At 44.8% G+C, this 23,635-nt stretch overlaps 2 protein-coding genes across 6 annotated transcripts in view; one reads left to right on the top strand and one right to left on the bottom strand.

Moving 5' to 3' along the window:
• GLP2R (glucagon like peptide 2 receptor) overlaps positions 1–3,321 on the top strand; it is a 41,543-nt gene extending 38,222 nt beyond the window's left edge. For both annotated transcript variants that reach the window (XM_071816550.1, XM_071816549.1), the window contains exon 14: positions 187–3,321. In XM_071816550.1, the coding sequence (XP_071672651.1) occupies positions 187–525 (339 nt within the window). In that variant the 3' untranslated portion in view covers positions 526–3,321. The remainder of the gene's footprint in view (positions 1–186) is intronic.
• An 11,865-nt stretch (positions 3,322–15,186) lies between these two features.
• GAS7 (growth arrest specific 7) overlaps positions 15,187–23,635 on the bottom strand; it is a 151,025-nt gene continuing 142,576 nt past the window's right edge. For all 4 annotated transcript variants that reach the window (XM_071816808.1, XM_065852036.2, XM_065852034.2 and 1 more), the window contains one exon: positions 15,187–23,218. In XM_071816808.1, coding sequence (XP_071672909.1) covers positions 23,105–23,218 — 114 coding nt within the window. In that variant the 3' untranslated portion in view covers positions 15,187–23,104. The remainder of the gene's footprint in view (positions 23,219–23,635) is intronic.

Raw genomic sequence — 23,635 nt, 5'->3', positions numbered from 1 at the left:
GACTGATTTAGCAAACACTTCTGTTTCTATCACAGAAGGACCTCACCAGGTGTGAAGTGCACCCCAAAGGGGCAGGAAGCTCAGCACTTCCACAGTCCCTGTCATTTCACAGCTAGCGTTTGGCTCAGTGGACTGCAGGCTGCTCCCAGGTCATCACCATGCACAGGCTGTTTTCTTCTCCCTCAGGTGAAAGCGGAGCTCCAGAAGCAGTGGTCCCGCTTCCTGCTCGCAGATCCCTTCGGCTGTAAACTGTGCTTTCTTGGGGAAAACATAAAATACCTCAGGAAATGTTCACAGAAACGGAAAAAGCAGCGCCCCAGCAGCAAGCAGCACTTGTGCCTGGAGGCGAGCGAGCCCTGGGGCGTGCAGCTGCAGCAGGTGCTGGTGAAGCAGAGGAGAGACCTCAGCCCAGAGCCAGGCTGTGCTCCCCCATCTCGCCCACGGGCGAGCGTGTCAGACAGCAGCGAGGGAGAAGTCACCACTGGAGAGACAACCGAGGAAGTCTTCGAAGAAAGCGAGATTTAGAAAGCAGCAGCTTTCACCTCCCGACAGCCGGAGCATCTTGAAAGATCTCTCACCTGCAGACTGTACAGATGATCTCTGGGATGTGCGATGCAAGGAGGGAGCAGTTGACAGCCCAATCATCCCAGTTTTCTTAATCTGAAAAACATGTTGATCTGGATGTTCTTAACCTGTGTGGTTGGAGTACAAGAGATTTGCTGGATCAAAAAATGCTTTGAGTTCACCGATCTGGAAGACAATTGATGCTGAAAGAGATGTACACAGGGCGGCAGGACGTACTTGGGAAATAAGTGGACTCTGGACACTGTGTTCCAGCAGCTTCATCCATGCTCGACTGCCATTCTACTCACATAATAGAGAAGTTGTTTGTTTTCTTCTTTCATGGGGGTGTTTCATAAACAGAGATAAGTGTGTAGAAGACTTTTCTCTCCGCAGACTGAAACCATTCCCCATCTCAGAACAAACCCAGTTTCAGGCCAAACCACACACAGGATTTATACATATTAAAGAAAAGGAAAAAAAAAAAAGCTTGGGAAGAAACAAACTTTTACTTGCATTTTTTGAACATTTTCACTTAAAGTTTAGTGCTGGAAATGTCATCATGAAATGAAAGACCAAAATATTTTCTTTTGAGAGTGCCCATATTAAATTATTTGGTGCAATTTTTGTTTTCACTCTTTTTTTGACACGAGCCACATGTTTTGATGCATCTGCAGGTTTGCCAAACCAACAAGATAATCGGTGTAAGTGCTGCTTCCACCTTCTTCCCAGGGCTGGAATGGATAATGACGTGGGAGCACCAGAAGAATATTGCGAGATCCTTCTTCCAGCATTAAACAAAAGCCATGATGAAATTTCAGTTATAACATACAGCTCAGACAGTGACCTAACAAATTCAATTGAGTTTGTTAATATTCTATGAGGCAGTTTCCAAACTCGTGAGCGTGAGCCAGTTGGCATACTGAAAGCAAAAAAGGCAACTGAACGATTAGCAGGCAATATTCATCTACAATATAAACATATACCCTAGGCACACGTGTAACTATCGAGCCTGCAGCTATTTACACAGCATTTGTTATGATTTTCCTGTACTTGAGCGGCATGCACTCTGTTTTAACCTAAATGTCTGCAAATGTAATAAAGCATATCCTGGACAGCCGGCTTTACGTGGCCCCGCTCGAGCAGGGTGCGAACCGGTGACTTCCAGAGGCCCCTTCCAGCCTCAGCCAGCCTGCGATTCTGAGCAAGCACTGCATGTCAGATCGGATCGATCATTTTCATGCTGCTCGTGGGCTCTGCTCACGCGTCTGCTCTGCACCGGGTGCCAGCGCTGTGCTTGCCCCCTCGGCTTCCCTTTGCCGTGGCTTTGTCCTTGGACCGCTGCCGGCAGCTTTGCAGCTGCACATGGGACGTTTTGGAGATTGGCTGCCTGTATCTTCAGTGTGTCCTTTGAGCAGACAGAGTTTATGCAGCTTATGTAACTTACCGATGCTTTTAAAAATCGCTTATCAATCTGCAAATTTTTAGACGTATGATCTTTACCAGTTATGATGGGTTGTTTTCTTGGAAAGAACAGATACATTCACTGGGTAGCACGGGGTCAGCAACACAGTTGAGCTTTCACATGCTTTTCAAAAAAAGCATTTCTTTTACAGTTCTATCAGTGTTAAGGACTCGACCTATTTAATCAATGCAAGGTTGTATATTTGCATAAAACATAATTAAAATGTAAATATTTAAGCCATTTTAAAATATATCTGCAGGTTTAAGAGGGTTTTTAGCAGAATGTGCACTCTGCTTACACAGCGTTTTGCTGCAGTGGAGTCTCCACCACCCACTACAAGCACCAGACACCACGTACCTGCTGCCCATGTCTTCTCCAAGTTAAAAAAGACTGATTTCTTTGAGAGCTGTTGTTTAAGACATTACAAAGCTTGAAGGGGTTTACAATGCATTTTGCTTGGGTGCTAAAAATGTGAAAATTGTAACATTTTACTGTATCTCACCAGTTTACTTTTCAATTGTGTCTTAAAGTATTTCAAGTGGTCAAGAAACCAGTTTTCTGTGCTCATCAGCAGTCCCCGCTAGGTGCATTTCCCCCTCTGTATTATGTGTATGATCTTTTTGCCTTTTTCAGTTTATAAAAATCAACTCTCTTTTTATACAAGCAGACCCTGGAGGCCTGATGAAAACAATCATTACATGGATCATTTCAGAAAGCAGGTTTGCAAGTAGATAAATCCTCAAGTTTCATCATAAAAATATTGCAGTATTTATTACCTCAGTAAAGTACAGAAGCTCTTAAATCTGGATGGCCACACACAATGTATCTCCACAGAAATATCAAAAGATTCTCAGCTCTAAATAAAATATAAAGCGGTCTAAAACACAGCAGCGGACTCAAGAATTCTGAGGGGTGACCTCATTAATGTTTACAGATATATAAAGGGGCAGTGTCAGGAGGATGGAGCCAGGCTCTTCTCGGTGACAACCAGTGACAGGACAAGGGGCAATGGGTGCAAACTGGAACACAGGAGGTTCCACTGAAAGATGAGAAGAAACTTGTTCCTGGTGAGGGTGTCAGAGCCTGGCCCAGGCTGCCCAGGGAGGTTGTGGAGTCTCCTTCTCTGCAGACATTCAAACCCGCCTGGACACCTTCCTGTGGAACCTCAGCTGGGTGTTCCTGCTCCATGGGGGGATTGCACTGGATGAGCTTTCCAGGTCCCTTCAACCCCTGACATTCTGGGATTCTGTGATTTTGTAATTCAAACATTAGGAGAGTCAGTGAAAACAGTTGCAAAAAGAGCTGACTGTCCTCATAGGTGTCTGCAGAGCGGAATCCTCCAGGGTTTTCCTTCCACCCAGGAGCACAGGAGGGACCTGCAGCCAGAAAACCTGACGAGAAAAGCTGCGACAGGTCCCCGGGATGCAAGACAGAAGCCAGATGACTTGCTGGGATTCCTACAAATGCACAGACTGGAGAGAGAACCAGCTGGGAGAAAGGACAACAAATGTCATCTTCCTTTGATGAAACAAGAGGTGGAGGAGACAGATCGACCTGAATTGCTGTTTGTGTGCAAGTGATATTTGGTGTACATTACTTATCCAATTTGCACATAGATTAACCATCAGACAAAAAAAGCTTTAATGTTAGCCCCGGGTTTTATGCTTGCGTAGACTTAGTAACAGGATTGTTCTCTTTATCAGTCAAATGGTCACCTTTATTCCCCAAGTTTCCACTGTCTTTGCATTATAGAAAGACTGGAGTGAGCTAAAGCTTCTTCCCTCCCGAGCAGAGAGCCCATGGCCCTGGTCCGGGAGAGTTTGTTCTCTGCTCGGTCAGTCCATTAAGTAAAACCAGGTGGGATATTCATGCCCAGGACATCACAGGAAATCCTCACTAAAACCCGACTCCCATGGATTTGAAGTTGTCTTTGCCAGGGATTTTGCTTTCTGCCAAAACTTACATGACAACAAATTAAATTTCAAGCCCGAAAGAGCTCGTGTGGTTCAACAGAGCTTTCCCATTACATGCAGCGGGATAACTGCCCTGATTTGTACAAATGAGGTTTATGCAAACTTAATAATCTGCTGTGAGACATGCTATAAATTTTTATGTTTTACTACACATAAAGCACAACCTTCCAGACACATTGGCTCCTTCTATGGCTGGAGATGTCAACTATATGCTAATTATAAATATGTACTTACATTCTTTGTTTAAATATATTGCTTCTGCATACCAGGATCTGTGCCTCAAAGACTCAAACACTGCGGTCTGGAGAGCTCTGTCTGTTATGCCTTGGGATCAATAATACTGGTTTGTACTTCTTTTAATACGGAATAAATCTGGTATATGAAGGAAGTTCTGTCGTGCCTGAAGTGCTCACTCCCAAAGTCATCGATAGAGGTGAAGTCACATACGTGCCACCGCATCGAATCCTATGAAAAAAACAAGTTTGGGAGTGTTGGATGTCTGGGAGACACTGCAGTGCTGAACATTCTGGTTTGTTCCAGTGCAAACAACAACGAAAATAACAAGCATTTTTCTTCTTTATTAATTATTTTTTCTTTTTTTCTTCTTAATTTTATTTTTACTTTTATTTTTATCTTTCTCTTTCTTTTTATTTTTCTCTTTATTTTTCCTTTTTTTCTTTTCCTTTTTCTTTTTCTTTTCCTTTTTCTTTTTCTTTTTCTTTTTCTTTTTCTTTTTCTTTTTCTTTTTCTTTTTCTTTTTCTTTTTCTTTTTCTTTTTCTTTTTCTTTTTCTTTTTCCTTTTTCTTTTCCTTTCCTTTTTCTTTTTCTTTTTCCTCATTTTCCTTTCATTTTCCTTTCATTTTCCTTTCATTTTCCTTTCATTTTCTTTTCCTTTTCCTTTTCCTTTTCCTTTTCCTTTTCCTTTTCCTTTCCCTTTCCCTTTCCCTTTCCCTTTCCCTTTCCCTTTTACCTGTACCCTGTTCCACGTGGGTCCTTTCCTCACAGTGTCTCTCCTTGAACACTGTCAGGTTGGGCCGTGACCCCTCCCTGGGAGCCTGTTCAGTGTCCAGCACCTCTGGGTGAAGAACCTTTTCCTCATGTCCCACTGACCCTCCCTGGCACAGCTTCTGCCATTCCCTGGGCTCTGTCACTGTCACCAGAGCTCAGCCCTGCCCCTTGAGGTTATGCTTGTTTTAAGATTTGAGAAGATACAGATCCTTCTCCAGATTTCAGTGTTACTGCTTTAGATAACAGCATCTATCAGCATTGCAGAACAGTTTCTATGCAGCATATTCAAAACACTGTTTTCTTATAGTTGTTGGCTAAAGTTCATATTAACTCTGAGGCAAGGAATTGCAGAGCACAGGAACCATCAGGAGAAAAAGCAACATAAATACAGAAGTGCTATGGATTATTAAGAAAGAAATAGCCAGTCTGCATTATGTTATCCTCAGTGGGCCTACATCTTAAATACCTTGTATTGTTCATTCTACATGGAGAGGACAGAGCAGGGTTAGGTCTGGCACATGGCAGGAAGATCTTAGGATCAGAACTGATACTCCTGAACAACAAATTATTGGAGCAGGAGGGAAGGAACAGCAGTGAGCTGTTAGATCATGGGCTGACTACAAAAGGCAAGACAACAAATGAACCTGGAGAGGTGCTGTCGAGGTTTTGATTGCGAGGTGACAATCAAACCCTGGCAGATGTATTGTTAACCCCTCTCCCGCCTCTTCCCCCTTCAGCCCCTTCCTCTCCCCCTTCCCACTCAGGACAGGCGATCGGGAGGGAAAGAAGCACAGAGAGAAGAGAGTTGGAAAAAATTAAAAATGTTTTGCTAATGCTACTGATAAAATAGAGAAAATAATACAAAATATACAAAACCAATCTTGAAAGTCCCAGCAACTGCAGAGCCAGCACCCAAAGTCCTGGACTGGACTCTGCAGCCAACCGGAGCTGGATTCAGTCTGTCACTGGGCCTCAGTTCGCAGGGACGACAAGCAAGGTCCTCTCCTAATGTCGACCACAAGGAAAATGGACGAGATCCTGGTGATCTCCCACTTTTATATGAAGTATTCACGTGAATGGGATGTTATACTCTGCTGGTCAGTTTCTTGGTCACCTGTTTCTCATTGCCCCTCTCGCGAGATGTGAATCTGTCCTTATCAATAACCTCACATTCCATTGCTAGGTTTACCAAAACATGGATCTGGTTCTCCAGGAAAATGCAGCTCATATGAAGCTTTAGCTGACAGGCAAATTCACTAAAAGAGAAACTTGTTTTTAACAAACCCAGGACAGGTGCAGATTAGTAGGAAGCAGAAGGAGATGTTTCATATCGTGCATCACTGTGCTGTGCAGCTGTTTTCTACATAATGTTATGGGAAGTTTATATAAGCTCCAAAAGCAGCTTGTCAAGTGCTGTTTAAATCCAGCCCTGGCAGTGCTGTGGCAGAGTCCCGAGCAGGGACCACCAGGGGCTGCGAGTGCAATCCAAGATGAATCACAATTATTTCATTACGAGGCCTTCTTCTGCAACACTTGCCTAAGAAACTGGTGCTTACTGGTCACTGTCCATGTCAGGATACCGGACCATATGGACTTTGGCCTAACACAGATTTTTAGTTTTCATACTTAGGAGGTAAGAAATGAATTGGTTTCAACAATAGAGAAGACTGAAAAAAAGCATAAAGCAACAAATGACGAAAAAGGCAGAGACTCCACGTCTTCCTTCAATACACGGAAGCACCTCAGCAACCAGGCAGGCTCTTAAGCATACAACTGTAACACATCTTCAGGCCATTGCGTGGACAAGGTAAACCCACATGAAAGATTCCTGAGCATTGTCAGCAGAGCAAAGAGCGTGTTCTGACTTGACCCCCACGTTTCTACATTAAGCACAGCGCTCTGCAGGAACCTTTATCCCCTTCACACAGACTTGCCAGAAACCGGAGACGAGAATTGCTCCTGAAGCCTGGACCATGAACAGAGAGCCATGGTTGTCACTGTGCTGGAGAAATCAGCTTAAAGAGATCCAAGCAGCTGATAGAAAAATAAAGTAGTCCTGGTCTCTTTGAGGAAACAAGCAGAAACAAATGATACAGCCTCAAAGCATTTGCTAAGTCTACAAAAAAGATCATAACTCTGTAAATAAAAAGACCATAACTCATGCTGCAGCTCCAGCAGACTGTTTATAAAACAGGAAGTAAAAATAAAATCGGAGCTCGATGTTCCCATCCTCTGCTTTGAGGGACTTGTGAAAACAGCAGCGCAAACAGAGCGCTCGCCTTTAACCAGTGAGGCTGAACTGTTTGTCTCTATGATAAATACTTCATTAGTGCATGTTTGTAATTTTTTTTTTTATTTGTATAAGGACCGAGACAGTAATTTATACAAGCAAGATTCTTTGATTAAGAAATGTGATATCAGTATTTCTGTGGTTTGAGTCGGGATAGGAGACCCTGAGTGCTGAACCTTCACTTGTGTGTGACATTAGTTCAATGAAAGGTGTTCAAGCAGAATTCCTTGGGCCATTTTGTCTTGACCATCAGTTCAGAAATTGCCATTGTATTTCATGAAACCACGTGAAAGAAATGGTAGCTGGCACCTGTGTAGCAAATCAGGAAAGATTACAAGAGCTAAGTTAAACCAATTGCTTAAACTTTGCACATAGCTTTGCTTTCAAGGGACTTATGAAGGACATACGACGCAACAACCTGTGAGGGTTCAAAACCAATTTCAGCCCATTCGGCTTGTAGAATAAGTTTAACTCCCACAGCATCCTCACAGCTGAACTGAGGGAGTGCGGTCTGGATGAGCGGGTAGTGAGGGGGACTGGGAACTGGCTGAAGGGAAGAAGCCAGAGAGTTGTGGTCAATGGGGCAGAGTCCGGTTGAGCCCTGGATCCAGTGCAGTGCCTCAGGGGTCAGTACTGGGGCCGGTATTATTCAGTATATTCATCAATGATTTGGATGAGGGAATAGAGTGACTGTCAGCAAGTTTGCTGGTGACACCAAGCTGGGAGGAGTGGTGACACTGGAAGCTGTGCTGCCATCCAGAGACCTGGACAGGCTGGAGAGCTGGGCGGGGAACAATTTAATGAAATAGAACAACGGCAAGTGTAGAGTCTTGAATCTGGGCAGGAACAACCCCAGGTTCCAGTGTAAGTTGGGGAACGAGCTGTTGGAGAGCAGTGTAGGGCAAAGGGACCTGGGGTTCTTGGGGACAGCAGGGTGACCATGAGCCAGCACTGGGCCCTTGTGGCCAGGAAGGCCAATGGTACCTGGGGTGGGTTAGAAGGGGGTGGTCAGTAGGTCAGAGAGGTTCTCCTGCCCCTCTGCCCTGGGGAGACCACACCTGGAATATTGTGTCCAGTTGTGGCCCCTCAGTTCCAGAAGGACAGGGAACTGCTGGAGAGAGTCCAGCGCAGCCACCAAGATGCTGAAGGGAGTGGAGCATCTCCCGTGTGAGGAAAGGCTGAGGGAGCTGGGGCTCTGGAGCTGGAGAAGAGGACACTGAGGGGGGACTCATTCATGGGGATCAATATGGAAAGGGGGAGTGTCAGGAGGATGGAGCCAGGCTCTTCTTGGTGACAACCAGTGACAGGACAAGGGGCAATGGGTGCAAACTGGAACACAGGAGGTTCCACTTAAAGATGAGAAGAAACTTGTTCCCGGTGAGGGTGGCAGAGCCTGGCCCAGGCTGCCCAGGGAGGCTGTGGAGTCTCCTTCTCTGCAGCCATTCAAACCCGCCTGGACCCCTTCCTGTGGAACCTCAGCTGGGTGTTCCTGCTCCATGGGGGGATTGCACTGGATGAGCTTTCCAGGTCCCTCCAACCCCTGGCATTCTGGGATTCTGTGAACTTCTCCATTTGACTTACAGCAGCAGTTATGACTGCTTCTATCAATGGTCTTATGTAAATCCTTCCATGAGCAGTGCAAATCACCATGAGCATCTCTGACCTGCTGTGACCTGGTTCTCTGTCCATCCTAAACCCTGCAAAGCAGAATTGTGTCTTCTTGTGTTTGTACAGTGGCCACCACACCTGCAGACAGGTCCAAGAGATCACTGTCTGTCATGCCCCCAATTGCACCAAAAGGACTTAAGTGCACTCACTAGCCTAACCTGGGGCTTCCACCTACGCTGCCTATGGTTCCAGGACCACCATTTAAGTTCAAGCCTGAGCTATGCTGCAGGTGCCTAAGCTTATGTTGTAGGTGCAGCTATCTCCAGCTTTGCCTCTTGGATGGACGTCAGACCTTTGTTGTAGACCTGTCTCCTAGTTGTGTCTGCCTCCTCTCCTCTTGCTCCTGACAGAATTCCATGGATGAAGCTGGTTCATCACCTTATTTTATGAGATGGACGCACCTGATTACCAGGAGCCTGTATTTCCAGCGCTTTTCAGCCCTGTGCCCCCGGTCAGTGAGGGCTCTGTTTGCGCTCACTGAGGTCCCGGTTTGTTCCACACTCACAGAGTAACGCTGCTTTCTGCCGCCTCCTCACACCACTGCAGAGCCTATTTTTCATCAGGAAACCTGACTCTTTCTGATGGTTATACCTGAAATATTAGAACATGTAAGAACATACAGAACATATAGGAAGCAGCCCCCCTAGGGTGACATCAGGGAAAAGAACTGCCCAGTGGAGGATTATGTGGCCCTTTCCAAACTTGGCACCCCATCATCCACCTGGTAGGTGGAGATGCTGAGTGCTTTGGTGCTGCCAACATTGTAGCTCCCTGTGGTGTAAAGGTTCAGCATCACTTCTTTGTAGCCACAAGTTATTCCCTCCTCCTTGAGCAAGGCATCCTGTGCTGCAGGACCACTGCTCTGCCCTGGGAGAATGCTTTTAAGTGCCTTTCCCTGAAATCCCGTCAGAGGTTTCAGATTAGGGTTAAGCAGTAATGGTTGAGGTAAGGTATGTAATACGGCTACAGATGTGGTGTTGCCCTCTGCTGACCATAGCCAAGGATGGAGTTAGAAATATGTCAAACGGCTCATCAGAGGACATGGCGTTTTCTCCCCTCTCCTTGTACTGTTCCGAATTGGGACACGTGGAGGGACTGTAGACTGACAGTGAGGAAGAACAAGTAAATTAAGGCAATAAAGTCATATTGTAAAGAGCAGGTAGTTTTCACACTTGTGGCTGAGGGGATGGGTTTCTGTGCTGTTGGGTCTGCACATGGTCCACGGCCAGCCCTGCTAACGGATCTTGCCATTTTCAACCCACGCAGCTGCAGGTCTCTGAAGACATCCCAGTCCGAAGCCTTCTGGGGCAAAAAGGGAGGCACACTGACCTCTGGTGTGACAGACCGAAACATGCACTGCAAAACCTGCATCTTAAGAGGCAAGAACTGTCTTTGAACTGCAGGAGGGTTAAAGGGCACTGGCAAATAACCCCAGGGTTTCTCCTCAAACAGCAAGTTGCTTAAAGAGATAAATATATGGCCAAGCTATGCTTGACATAACATCATCTCCTGTATTTTAACAATAAACAACTAAAAGCAGTTTACCTTGTGTTCAGGAGAACTTGTAGATTCATTTTCAGTAACACCCCTCCACCCCCTCTTTTTTTAATTGTGATAAATAGATTTAATCATGCCACTGATTAGATGGCTTGTTTCTCTGTTTGTCTCAATGACTGGTCTTTTACCTCCACCCTTGTCAAGCATCTGATGCGTTTCTTGTCCGTAACCAGAGCAGAGCTGGAGCCTGTCGACCTGAAGTCTTTGGATCTCCCATGTAAAACAAATCAGCACGATCTGGCACAAACGCGTATTCTCATAACACGACAGCCGAGTTCACCCGCGGGGCAGATGCGGAAAAGTGCAAGGGCTTGCTGAGGCATGTTCTGTTCTAACCACAAAACTCGAGCGTATCTGAGCCGGCGAGAAGCTTTGGTCCATTCAAACTCAGGTGTTTTGCTGCTCTGTGTTCTGTGTCCGGGGGTGGGGACCCCATCCAGCTGGGGGAGTGCATGGACAGGCAACGCCTCGTGCTCCTTCCCTCCAGCTCCTGCCGTGGTCCATACACCTGAGGACCCTCTGCAGGAGGCTGAACCTCTGGCTCCAGCAGTGCTTGGAGTACGATTTCTCTCCCCAAAGCCTAAACCTGTTTCAGATTATGAAATTCTGCCATCCTCAGCATAAGAATTTGCAGCTTGACTTTGCAGCCTGAATTACCGTTTTTTGCCCCTTGCTTCGGTGAATTGAAATGCTTTGAGCAGGAGGGATTTGTGAAGAAAAGAGCTTTCCTGGCTTGTTTCAGCTCCAGGTGAGAGGGTGACCCACAGCTGCAGGGTACGAAAGAAGAAGAGATGTAGAAGGCTGTTGAGACAAAAGCTTAATCAGGGGTGTCGCTGGTCTTCAGATGAGTTAGAAATAGCAATTTAAAATTAGCCTTTAGCTTCTTGGACATAAAACCCTGTGCAAAACCCCAAAAAATGTACATGGAAAGATGTTCATTTGCCAGACACGAAGGTTTCTCTTACAAATAGGAAACAGCTAATGTTCCTCGGACCCTGTTAAGTTTTACTAACCTACTGAGGACTGGCTTTTCATCAGACGTGAGGTACAGCTCACGAAGGACCGGACAGCACATCTTTCAAAAGGAAAAATAGTTACTGGTCACTGCTATGGTAGAAACTCCAGGGTCCAGGTCTCTATAAGCACTGCAGGGTGATGTTTTCTGCCCGCTGGGTGGAGCGGGCAGGAAGGTTTGGGAACTGTGTGACAGTAGGAATGAGCATATGAGAAAATCTTGCAGAAACGTCATTTTGTAAGGTAGATCTACACCAATATTTCATCTCAGGTGACAAAATACTGGTTTTGCGTCAATAGTGTCTGTTCTAGATCGTTCTAACAAGTTGCATGGCTTTCCAGGCTCATGGGTTATGTTAAGCATACGACTACAATGTATGCTGGCTGCAGGAAGTCTCTGTCTGAAATAAAAATTAAATTAAATTAAATTAAATTAAATTAAAAAATACAAAATTTGCCTCAAATCAATTGATGGGGTTTTTGTCGCATAGGAGGTCACTGCAGAGACACAGTCTTACCCCTGATATGTGTATGCCTGAAGTGCTATATTTTTCCCCGAGTTGCATGACGGTCCAAAATCAATAATGAGAATACACTGTACAGCATCAAAAGTTAACATTTAGCTTCAACAGCATAAGATAAATGCATGGGGCCATCTACAGCCAAGAAAGCAGATGGCTAGTTCTGAAATGCACTGTGTAAACCCCTCATTGAGCCACCACTGACCAGTTCCGTGCCCGTGTGCTGTGGCAGCCGGTCCCTGGTCCCCAGACACAACATGGGATGACCTGGGCAAATCTGGGCATGTGCCATTTCACACCGCAGCTTGCATTCACTACAGTTTTTGGAACTGTTAGGAACAAAACCTGTACTGGTTAAAGCGCTTTTCTTGAGCTGCAGAAGTCAGGTAATATTTTCCCTTGGCTCCTGTTGGGTCTCGTCCCTGTTGATGGGGCCGTCTTGCTTGCTAAGGGATTTGGGAAGGGGCTACACATCCCACCCATAGCACATGCCCAGGAGCAGGGACACAGGCCAGATGGGATTTTGTGTGTGCCCCAATCACCCTTCACAGCTGCACCGCATCCGAGATATTTCCAGGGCTAAACCTCTCTCAGCTCTTAATAGTCTGAAGGGTTGTGTCTAAGCAGGGTTATCCAGCACCAGTGCCCTTCACAGCAAAGCCCAGCTGTTCAGAACAGCTGAGGAACGCACACGTCCTCCCAGCCACCCGACAGCCTCAGCACCGACAGAACGAGCAGCCATTCAGCACAGCAATCCAGCTCTTGGCTTTGGAAAATGCTGCTCAGAACTGCACTCAATTCATCCACCCCGACACGTCCTCCTAAAGCGGGAGGAATTTTAAGTTTGTTCTGTTTCTTGGGTGTAAGGAACGTTTAACGGAGAAAAAGCTGTTGTTTTTACACCGAGGACCTGGCACCTGAGCCCAGCAGGGGGAAAGGACCAAGAGACATCGGACTATGAATCCTTAATGTAAAACAGTCACTTCCTGGAATATATACTGATACCTGTATACATACTGATACCTGTATTTACAAGTTAGTTTAGGGGGAAGTGTAGCCCAAGTACCATATTGATCAGGGGAAGGGTATTGTATGCGTTGGGGTGGGATGTAAACCCTGCAGTACCAACCCATGGGGAACAGGAGGGAAATTGCAGCCGGGATTTTGGGGGGAAACAAGCAGGGGCTTTTTGCCCTATTATGTGTGCCCACCTTTCAGGAGAACACCCGGTCTTGCAAAATCGTTATTAAAATATGCTTTGCTGAGATACCCTGCCTGGGCCTATTATATTTGCAAAGCACCGCTGCCATCAAGAGCCTGCCTCTCACAGCTCACTGTAACCACTGAACCACCCCCAAATTTTGCCTTCAATAAGACCGAGTTGTTCCACCCCCGAAGGCAGGGGTGCCCACCACAAACACAGCGTGAGTGTGGTGAGGAACAGCACCCACAGCAAAACAGGATCTGACCCCCTCTGATGGCGTGCACACAGCCTCCAACTTCCACTTAATACTTGCAATAAAGTGGAAGTTAGGATACTCCTAACATACTGTCCACTTCATCATATAGAAGACTTGTATTTGTATGGAGATTTCGGGATCATATTGCTGGTCACGGAAACAGCAGAAGATGCAGACTGTATTGTCATAATTTTATTTACAGTTAACAGGAGCTGCTGAAGTATTCGTTAACAGCTTGAAGCACAAAGCATATCTACTTAGTCCCCAAAGTGGTCTGAAATCAAACCTCCTGGCTGATGCCCCTGCAGCTTTCTTTCCACATCTGAAGAACACAGGAGGGTCAATGGCTTAACTGCACAGTGGAATCAAAGCTGATATTTTAGTCCTTTTGGTTGCAAAAGTCTAACATGGGTATTCCTGTGCAGAATGCGGTAAAACCTCCTGCCCTCCACATCTTAACATCGGAAACTGTGAGGGTGCCACCCTGCTGCTTCCACTGCTCGCTCTGGTCCTTTCACCGTCACGTTTTTCTGAGCACCAGCACAACACCAGTGCGGTAAACAAGCGTCATGGTCTGTACGGCAACCCCCCATCTTGAGTTTCAAAGGTGTGTCCAAGTCCTCTAAAACTGAAAATGCTTTTTGCTGATAAATTGCAGCTCAATGTACAACAATGCATGGAGAACTGCTAAGTAGTGACCAAGCTGCTCTATAGCATGCGCCAACCCCCAAAACATTCAGAGATTTTTTTAACAGATTTAGGTGCGAAGACTCTGCTGTGAAAACCAAGTTCCCACCTGGAACTTCTTCAGTGTCTTACCTTTCTTCTCCTTTTCTGAGAAGAGTGTGCACACCTCTGCAACTACTTACCCATGAGTGTACAAACACACCGCAGAGCTGTGGGATGCCGTTCTGCAGGTGGCTGCAGAAACCAAAATTTTACATTAGTTCAAAATGGGGCAAATTCTCAGAAGAAAGCTCCGGTGAGGTTTATGAGGTGTGTGGATAATGCTGCTACCTCCAATCCAAGGTCTCCAAGTCGCACGTCGCTGGGAAGGTGGTTTCGTGTTCTGCGACACTGCTGGCGCTGGGCTCTGCTGCTGCAGCTGGATCCCAGCTGGTGGCTTCTGAAGTCAGTTGTTGGATTAGACAGGGTTTTGGCAAGGCTGATCTTGACTTGATCAGAACGCCTGCCAGCATGCACGTTAACTCAAGTACTCAGAGTAGAACAATTTATTAACAATAGCATTTTACAACAGTGTTTTCTCTCCAACTGAGGTTCAAGATGCACACTGAACTTGCAGGTAAAGCACCGACTGGATGAAGACTTAGGGGTGATTCAACGCACACCCATCTCACGGCAGCTGCTTTCTGACTGACCATGGCCAGCTTGCCTGCTTGTTTAAGAAACAAACCACTGAACTACAGGTGTTTCTTAAACCGATTTCCTAATAAAAATGAAACTTTAGGGGCTGTACTCATCTGAACATCATGCAAAGATCTGAAAAGGATGAGTACAAGTAGATTACACGAGTGATGTGATCGCAAATTCAAGCTGCATTATCAACAAAGCAGAACATGCGCATATGGTACCCCAAGTGGTGTTCGGTGATATTGCATTCAAAAAGTGTGTGCCTTTGGTAGAAGAAAGAGCAACTGCGTAAAGACAATTCCATGCTCAGTGTGTCTCTGTACAGTTTATTTTACAGGAGATGAGATGAGCACTGTGGTGCATATAAACTTGCAGAACAATATAGGAAAATACAGTTTAACCATATGAAATTGTTTTACAGTAGGACAGAAAAATCATGTATAGGAAATGCCTTCAATACTGAAGGACAAGACCCACAGCTGACATAAAGTGGCTTCCACTGAACTCTTCCAGTTGACCCAAGATCTGCCCCTTCAATGTCCTCTGCATTCAACTCCTTAAGTTCAGTGAGCGATTCCTTCATGTATCCTTATGGAACAAAAGCCATCCTATAATTTGCACACTTATCCAAAATTCATTTCTCACCCAGACGGAGGCTGCATGATACATCAACTATTTAAGGGGTCTATTCAGCCAAAATTTACGGAAAGTTATAAAATTTTGGTTAAACATCTTTAAAAATAAGTCATTAGTACTGGCAGAAGATAACTTCCCTAGAAATTTAGAAGTATTTAGCAAAAATTACACAAAAGGACCAAATAATAACGTTATTTTAGTAGAAAACTCTGGTTTAGTACATGACTGATGATCTGGCTCGCTTTTGAATCCCTGTAAATCCCTGCAGAACTGTTTGGTGGATTCTTCCCACTGTCGTGGGCTGCTGAAAGGAAACCATCTAAATAGGAGAATAAAATATCTGTCCAATACTAGTACCTGCTTTTTTCATAATGGATAGAGGTTGTTGCTCCTAAAGAGTGTTTTTGACCTACAGGAGTGAAAGAGTGGTAAATGGACATCCAGATTCTTCAGGCTATTCCGAAAATCTCAGGCATCCCATTAAAAAAACCCCAAAGGCACAGGGGATTTCCAGTCAAGCGTTACCAAATTCAAATGACTACGATTGTCACGTCATGCAGATGTGATATCCCCGAAATTACTCTTCATCTTTAGACTTCCAATATGTTTTCTTGCAGAATTCCCTGCTTATTTTACCGAGACCCTTATACCGAGGGATGTGTCACGTTGGTTTAGCAACACTCCTTCAATGCGGTTGCTTTTAAGTCTAACGTTTCCTACTTTGTTTTCAGCATTGAGAATTTCGGGTGACTGTACCAGGTCGGTGAGAGACCGTGGGGCTCCGGATACGTGGATGTCCAAGAAGAGCGCAGAGCGAGGAAGGCGGCACCGAGAATCCTGCACAGATCTGTGCAAACCGGCTGCTCCTGAGCTTTGGGAATTTGTAGGGTGAATTCTACATGCTTGTAGCAGATAAGATTTCAAGAGGCACTTCAAGGGGAACTATGAGACTTTTCGTCAGGTTGTGATACAAGCCATTACTCAGTTACTCGTTAAATAAAGCCCTGAAAGACTGCATATATTCAAAATTATAGTCTTGTCCACTCACTGAACCTGAATACAGCAGCTGAAAAGCTTTTGTTCAGAGTATCCACTGAGTTTATCGCTTGCAATGCACCTGAAATAGTTCAACTTAATGTAAGTTGAGGGAATTAAATTTGAATGTTTCAAATCTATGTTATTTCTTCTGTGATTACTATGTGGTTAATCTAAGACTTATTTTTTATTGGTCTATAAAAGATTTTATCCACGTACAATTCTTAGAATCAGAGGCATCATTAGGCACGAAAGGTTTCTGCCTTGAGGAATGCATGGGATTAGAAATTTAAGTCGAATTGTGCTATGTGTTGGTCCCTTCAGAAAAAATGTCCAGGAAGAAAGGAAGAAAAGTGATTGGCACAAAAAGGAGTCATTGCGCTTCCAAACCTGATGGCTGATCGGAAAAATCCAGAATAAAAACCAAAAATAAACCCTCCAAAAAGCATGCACTTACCACTCTCAGAAAATACCTAAAAGCATGGTGTTTGGCCAGCACATTAAAGCAACATTCTATGAAAATTCAAAATGAAAGATCCTGCAAACTGGTGTATCTCAGGGATGGAGGGTGGCCACCGAAACGATGAAGAGGAAAAATAAAAGAACTGAAAGATGCACATTTATATGGATCAGATCTACTATGAGACAAAGTAGTGAATATTAGTTATAAAATAGTGCTTCTTGGGAAAAGACCAGGATTTGCTGATGGGAAAGACCTCATCACCATTATACAGCAGAAAGACCGTGTGCTCAAGCTCCTGCAGGCGGCCTGAGCGCCACGTGCAGCTCAGTGCGAGGGCGCCGGGCACGGCCAAACGACACCAACCGTTCTGCAGCCACCGCTGGCACAACCAGGCACCAGCGGAGAGCCCTGTATCGAGCAATAGACATATGGGAACATTTAATCACTTGTTTCCATATGCTAAGCAGAATTTGGAGAGGGGTGAGCCTGTTACTGGGCACATCAGGGTCTGGGGGAGACGAGTGTCAAGAAGCTCAGATGCCACTGGGGCAGCTAAATGTTTTCCTGCCCCATGTGTCTGTTCTTAATTTGAATCTGCCTGTGACTGTTGCCCACATTTAACTTAACATGACCAGCAGGTTCCTCTGGTACAAGGTCAGACAGCTCTGCTGTGCAGGACGCTCATCAGCCCTTCCCCACTGTGTCCGAGCGCAGCGAGCAAGAACCGCTCACAGCAACGCTGCAGCAACCGCTGGGACCTCACACTCCTACCTCAACACATACTGGGTGGCAAAAAGCCTCCAGACCTTCCAGAAAGGTCTGGGACCAGGAGAGCTCATTATTTTGAAAGCTGCCCTTCTGATGCTGTGTTTTGAAGGTCTGGTTGTCACAAAGCAGGATGGTCAGGGTGACCAGGGTGGCTTCCGGGACACAAAGCTCTGACTGGCGTCTCTGGGAGCAGGCCCAGCAGGATAAAAATGCACACTAGCTACGATAAAACTGAAAATACATTTTCAGTTCAGAGGGAAACAATCAATGGATCACACCACAAAGTCACATCTACTCATTCCAAGGGGACCTTTAAGGTGCTGGTCTGGATTTCTTAAGGTGCTTGATAGCGAAGGGCCCACCTGGGTGAGCAGTGCTCTTTTTCTCCCTGTATGTGACTGAACAAATAGGTGGGCAGAGCTACTTGTTCACTTGATTTTGGATTTGGGTTTTTGTGGCTGCATCAGCTCCATGTTCTAAAGCTGCGCTGCCATCCCAGCCCGACACGGGGTCACTCCTGGAGCTGCTGGGAGCTGCAGGTAGAGCAGCTGGGTCTTACACATTAAGTATTTGAGGTTCTCATTTCCTGATGTTTTACCTTATACATGTACCCAACGACTAAGGAAAAAAGAGGCTTGCGCATTTCTGTTTGTTAGCCTGATTTTCAAAGTCTCTTATCGCCTACATGCTCCCTGTTGAGTTCAAGAAATCTCTGAGTCAAACTTGCAGCAAATACTTCAATAAAGACATCAAAAACAGGTTCTGAGAAAGTCTGAGAAATTATGACTACTACTGAGCATGCAAAAGTTTCCTACAAATGCTCTAGAGAAAATTCCTGTTAGATAAAAAAGCAAAAAACAAACAAAAAGAGGTGATCTGAGTGCAGTTCACTGTCACAAGACGGCTACACATGCTGACATTACAGCGTGGGGCTGCCAGCTGAACAAAAAGCAGCTAATTCTGCAACACGGAACTGTGCAGATGCACAACGAGTAAAGAGAAAGAGAGCACAAGTTCCACACTGCCTGTCATGCACGAAAGAAAGAGCAATTTCAGTGTTCACTGTGACTGTGCAGACGAGGGGAGCACAGCCACACTGCAGCAGCTCAGGCAGGGAAACATAACAGACTTCCATATGATTTTCATTACTGGTACGATATTTTAACATTAAAAAAAAAATACTAAATGTATCTCTAAAGATCCCAGAGTCAAATAATGAAATAATATTTCCATAAGGGAGCAACTGAAGTCTTTCAGAAGACAAACAAACGTGAGTGACAGACCTGAGTGAATCTGGAGTAGACTGGAAATCTGAGAATTAGCCCATTTTGGATGTTGCTCTATGAGAGCAACTGGAATCTTGCCAGTGATGGGAGAAGAGTGCAACTGGCCCATGTGGTAAGGGACTCGTTTTCATCTTGTTAATCCCAACAGAAATCAACCAACAGCACTGGATCCAGAATGAGCTCTGTTAGGAAATTAGCTGTAAGAACACCTTAGACTTCCAATGAGAACCCTTTATTGAGTCAACTGGGCCAGAAGATGCCTTTGAAGTCATATGATATGGATGACGAATAAAATGCTCTCGTTCTGCGCGGCAGCTGTGGTGACAGCTGGTAAACACCTCACCGGCTTTGGCACTGGAGTCAGGACACCCAATGGATTCAAAGCTGTAGGAATTCATGAAGTGCTTGAGCTCGATAAGGGCTGAAAGGCTCTTGATGAAGCCGAGATCACCAGGGAGCCAGAGGCTTGATAGCACGAGACCTGGCCCAGCAGAACGATCAGATAAGAATAAGAGACAAATTTCCACTAATTCTACCTCTTCAGGTGAAAGCAAAAACAAAAATCAAAAAACTCAAAAGCTCACATTCTGTTTTGTGACCATTGGGCTGTAGGAAAATGCAAGACAGCCTTGTCACTCAACAGAAAAACCCCGACAGCTGTGGTGAATAACACAGTAAAAACTTCCATCAAGTGTGTGTGTCCACCTACCACACAAAACGAGGTGACCCTTAAGTCAGTACCTATGGAGGCAAGAGACTTACTTTGCTATTCCTATTAATTAGCTACATTACAACATCACCATGTTTTTCACACACTGGTTATTTTAACATAACATGAAGCTTGATCTTGTTCCAGAGAAGAAGCTGTTTAGGATGAGCTACTGCACAAGGAAAGACCGAGTTCAGCTGCATTTTTTCAGCTCACTGAAAGATGAACAGAGCAATGCTGAAACCCCCAAAGTTACCTTGTTAGGAACAAACATGAGGGCAGGCATCCATGCTTCCTTTCAAACTTGTCACTACCTTCTTTGACGATGCTGTCCATTCAGAAGAACTGACCTGCAAGGTGTCACACTGTCCAGGATCCATCAGCCGGATAGCACTGATCCCACTGTCTGCAGTGTCGTATCACAAGGGAATATCATCTTTTGCAGGCAATAAGCTGGAAGATGTCTAGAAGATGTCTACAGGCAACAGCAAAACTTCCCTAACACTTCCACCAATTACAGATGGAATTCTTGTTGTATAGGAAGCATCTCACCCACCACAGGGCAGCCCCAGCACTCGCGGGGCCTGGTGAAGAAGAACAGCCAGGCACAAGCGGTCCCTTGGATTATTGAAGTGAAAAAGAGATACGGACTCCATCAAGAGACTTATTGTCTTGTGCAGCTCGCACATTCCTGCAACATTTCAAATGGACCAAAAACTAGAAATAGGAAAACTGTTTGGAAAGAAATCAAAGGGGGAAAAAAAGATTACCGGGAAATACAACTGAGAAGTGCAGCTTAAGTAGCGGAACCAATATACATTTAAATCCACAGAGAAACCTGTGCTAATGGACTGTATTTCCAGCTCGAAATAGATAAAATAACAAAGTTCTTTAAAGAAAGAGGAAAAATACACCGTAATTAATAACAGATTATTACAGATATTAAGGAGAATACTGTGTGAAGTGCACAACCAGCTTTATTTGGCAACCAAAACAAGAATGTGGTGAGGTATAGTCAAGATTGCTCATTTTAATTTACAATATAGCTTAGAATACAGGGGTCGACCTGAGATGCAGCTCTTAGGTGCTCCAGTTATTTTTGGCCATTGAAGTTTCGAAAGCTTACCCGGCACCTGTGGTTTCTTAAACCAAACCAGACCAAACCAAACAACAAGGAAAAAACCAACAAAAAAGTGGTGCCTGTCCTCGAAAGTGCATGGTAGAGATAGGAAAAGTATACACTGGGATGCCAAAAGAACAGGATAAAGAGTGAATCAATAAGAAGACTGAAAAAGAGAGATCATCACTAAACCTCCCTGCTTGAGCCACAGAAGAGGGTTCTAGGAAAGCGACTGTATCGAACCGAGCTCAAGGACCATGCGACACTCAGGCAAACCATGGTTCACCTGCATTGCAAATGCTTTTTGCAAGAACTTAGGAGAGACTCATGTAAGTGTGTCAACACCAAGAAGAAAACAGCAGTCGCCAATTCAGAGGTGAGTAATGGATTTGCAGCACGGGAGGTGTCACACAAGGAATGGTGATCCTGAGCATTCGTGGCATTGAACCTGCCAACGTGCAAAGGTTTATAAAGGTTAATGACACAGCAGGAAAGCGGGTTGTCGAGGCATTTACAAGGCAGGAATGAATCTGTGCTGCTAGAGAGATGGTTGAGAAAAAGGGAACTGTAGGAAAATGCAACAGAATTCAGTTTGAAATAACAATACAGAAAAAGAACCACTGCAGGAACATTAAACACGTGTTTCAGATAAGATTTCTCCGTGTTTCAGTTTGTATTTATAAAGGGGAATATTAATTCTCAATGATGGAATCACAGCACAAAGCTGGAGTAGCTGTAGAACAAAAGAAGGATGCAATTTTTGTGTTGGGGAGAAAAAGGATGGTAACGATGAGACAAAGTGGATCAAATGAAACAGTACGTTTGGCAAATTGTAGATAACAACACAGTAAACACTGAGTAAAGGCCACAGTGGTGACAATCAAGGTTTCTGCTGGACCTAAAGCAATAATCTGAAGAATCCTGGCATCGTATGGAATGCTGAAAGATATATTAACGGCAACACTGAATAACCAACAAGAAATAACAGCAGGAGAAGACAATTAATACCTTTTCAAAACCAGTCTCCAAACTACATAATACTATGTGCCAAGAAGTGTTGAATTTTTGGTGGTTTGTGGTAAGGTCAACGAAGGAAAAACCTACGGTTAAGAATCTGATGGTGCAGAAGTGCTGGGCACCTACATTTATACAATCTAGCATCCCAGATTTGTGACACCTTTGAAAATCAGGCTCTAAAAGGACAAAATGCGCATTTTGGCTGGACAAACTTGGTAATTAAAGATACCTAAAGGCTGTGATATCCACCTGAAGGAACCAACAAAGTGCAATTTAAACCCGGATCCCAAAAAATGTTAGAGGACTGTCTTTAGGGAGATTCTGTGCAAAAACTTCTTGCAAAAGCAGGAAGGGTTTTGAACATCTCTACTTATTCCTTGGTATATAACCTCTTTCTGTCATTGAGGGCATTCAGACAGCCAATGAGGTAGGTATAGCACAACCAAGTCTTTCCTGATAAATAATGGTGATGATAACCCTTGCAGCCTTATTGATTGGCCTAGAACAGAAATCATGATGATAATGGGTTTATGTATCCCTGAGAGGGAGTAAAAAACAGCAAGAATGGGAGTCTTCTCCATAGATTTTGGGAGAAGGGCCATCACTTCATTGCCATGGTGGGAAACTGTTATATGAAATAAATGTATGCACACAACATTACTGCAAGATATGCGTATTTTATAGATGGGGGAGCCAGAAAACTTAATCGACTTGCCTATGGCCATGAAAGCAGTCAGTGACAGACCTGGGATTCATGATCAGGACTTCCTTGCGTCCCGCATCATGTTCGAACAGTTATCCACTTACTAGTCAGAGGCTCACTGCGAGGTTGTTCTAACATACCGTAGAAAGATAGTCATGCAAGGGATGGAGCACAAAGTCACTGAAGAACAGAGCTCTCTCCGTACCAGAAAGCAGATTTCTCCTGGAAGCTGCGTGCAATTGGGAACCCCTGGTGGGGAGCACACATCTGGTTCTTTCACCCCGGAATGTCTGGTGCTTAAGGCTCAGCACAATGAGGACCACTTTTATGACTAAATGTAACAGAGATAGCCTGTACAGGCATAAATTACAAGGTGTCGAGAAGTGTAACAACCTTTTCCCTATGCTCTTCTGACCCTTAGAAATCTAACGTTAGCCTGGTTAATTCAGTGGACTCATCACATACAAGTATAGATCAGTCTATATTTCCATGTCCACAGGTCGGATATCTCCAGTTTTGTGTTCTTTTACCCACAGTTCCCTGTCTTTGGCAGGATCCACCTTCCGAAGCAACTGATCCACGAGCTCTACTGTCTAAAATGAACAAAACAAGAATCAAAATGTCAAGGGCACATTTCCAAGCAGAGACAGACATTGCTCAGAAGCCTAGAGCAGCTCTGGGCACACCTATGTTGCATTTGCAGACAGGTGAGAACCACACATATGTGAGACTCGGTGGACAACGGCCAGATCTGAACGTGAAGCCTCACAGCGGGCAGAAGAGGCAGATTTTGGACATCAGAGACAGGCTTCCTATGCCAGGCATTGGCCGGCTGGTCTCTGACTCCTGTCCTGCAATCTGCACCTTACACCAAATACAACCATGTATTGAGGTCAGCATACATTTCCCATATTTTAATATTTCAAAACTAGACATTTTTTTAATAATAAAATAAATATATACTCCCTCCCACAACACTGAAACTATTTAGCATCTTCCTTCAAGAAGAG

The sequence above is a fragment of the Patagioenas fasciata genome, chromosome 18 (genome assembly GCF_037038585.1).
Source record: "Patagioenas fasciata isolate bPatFas1 chromosome 18, bPatFas1.hap1, whole genome shotgun sequence".
In the NCBI taxonomy this organism is placed as follows: Eukaryota; Metazoa; Chordata; class Aves; order Columbiformes; family Columbidae; genus Patagioenas; species Patagioenas fasciata.
This window is presented reverse-complemented; position numbering and strand designations above follow the sequence as displayed.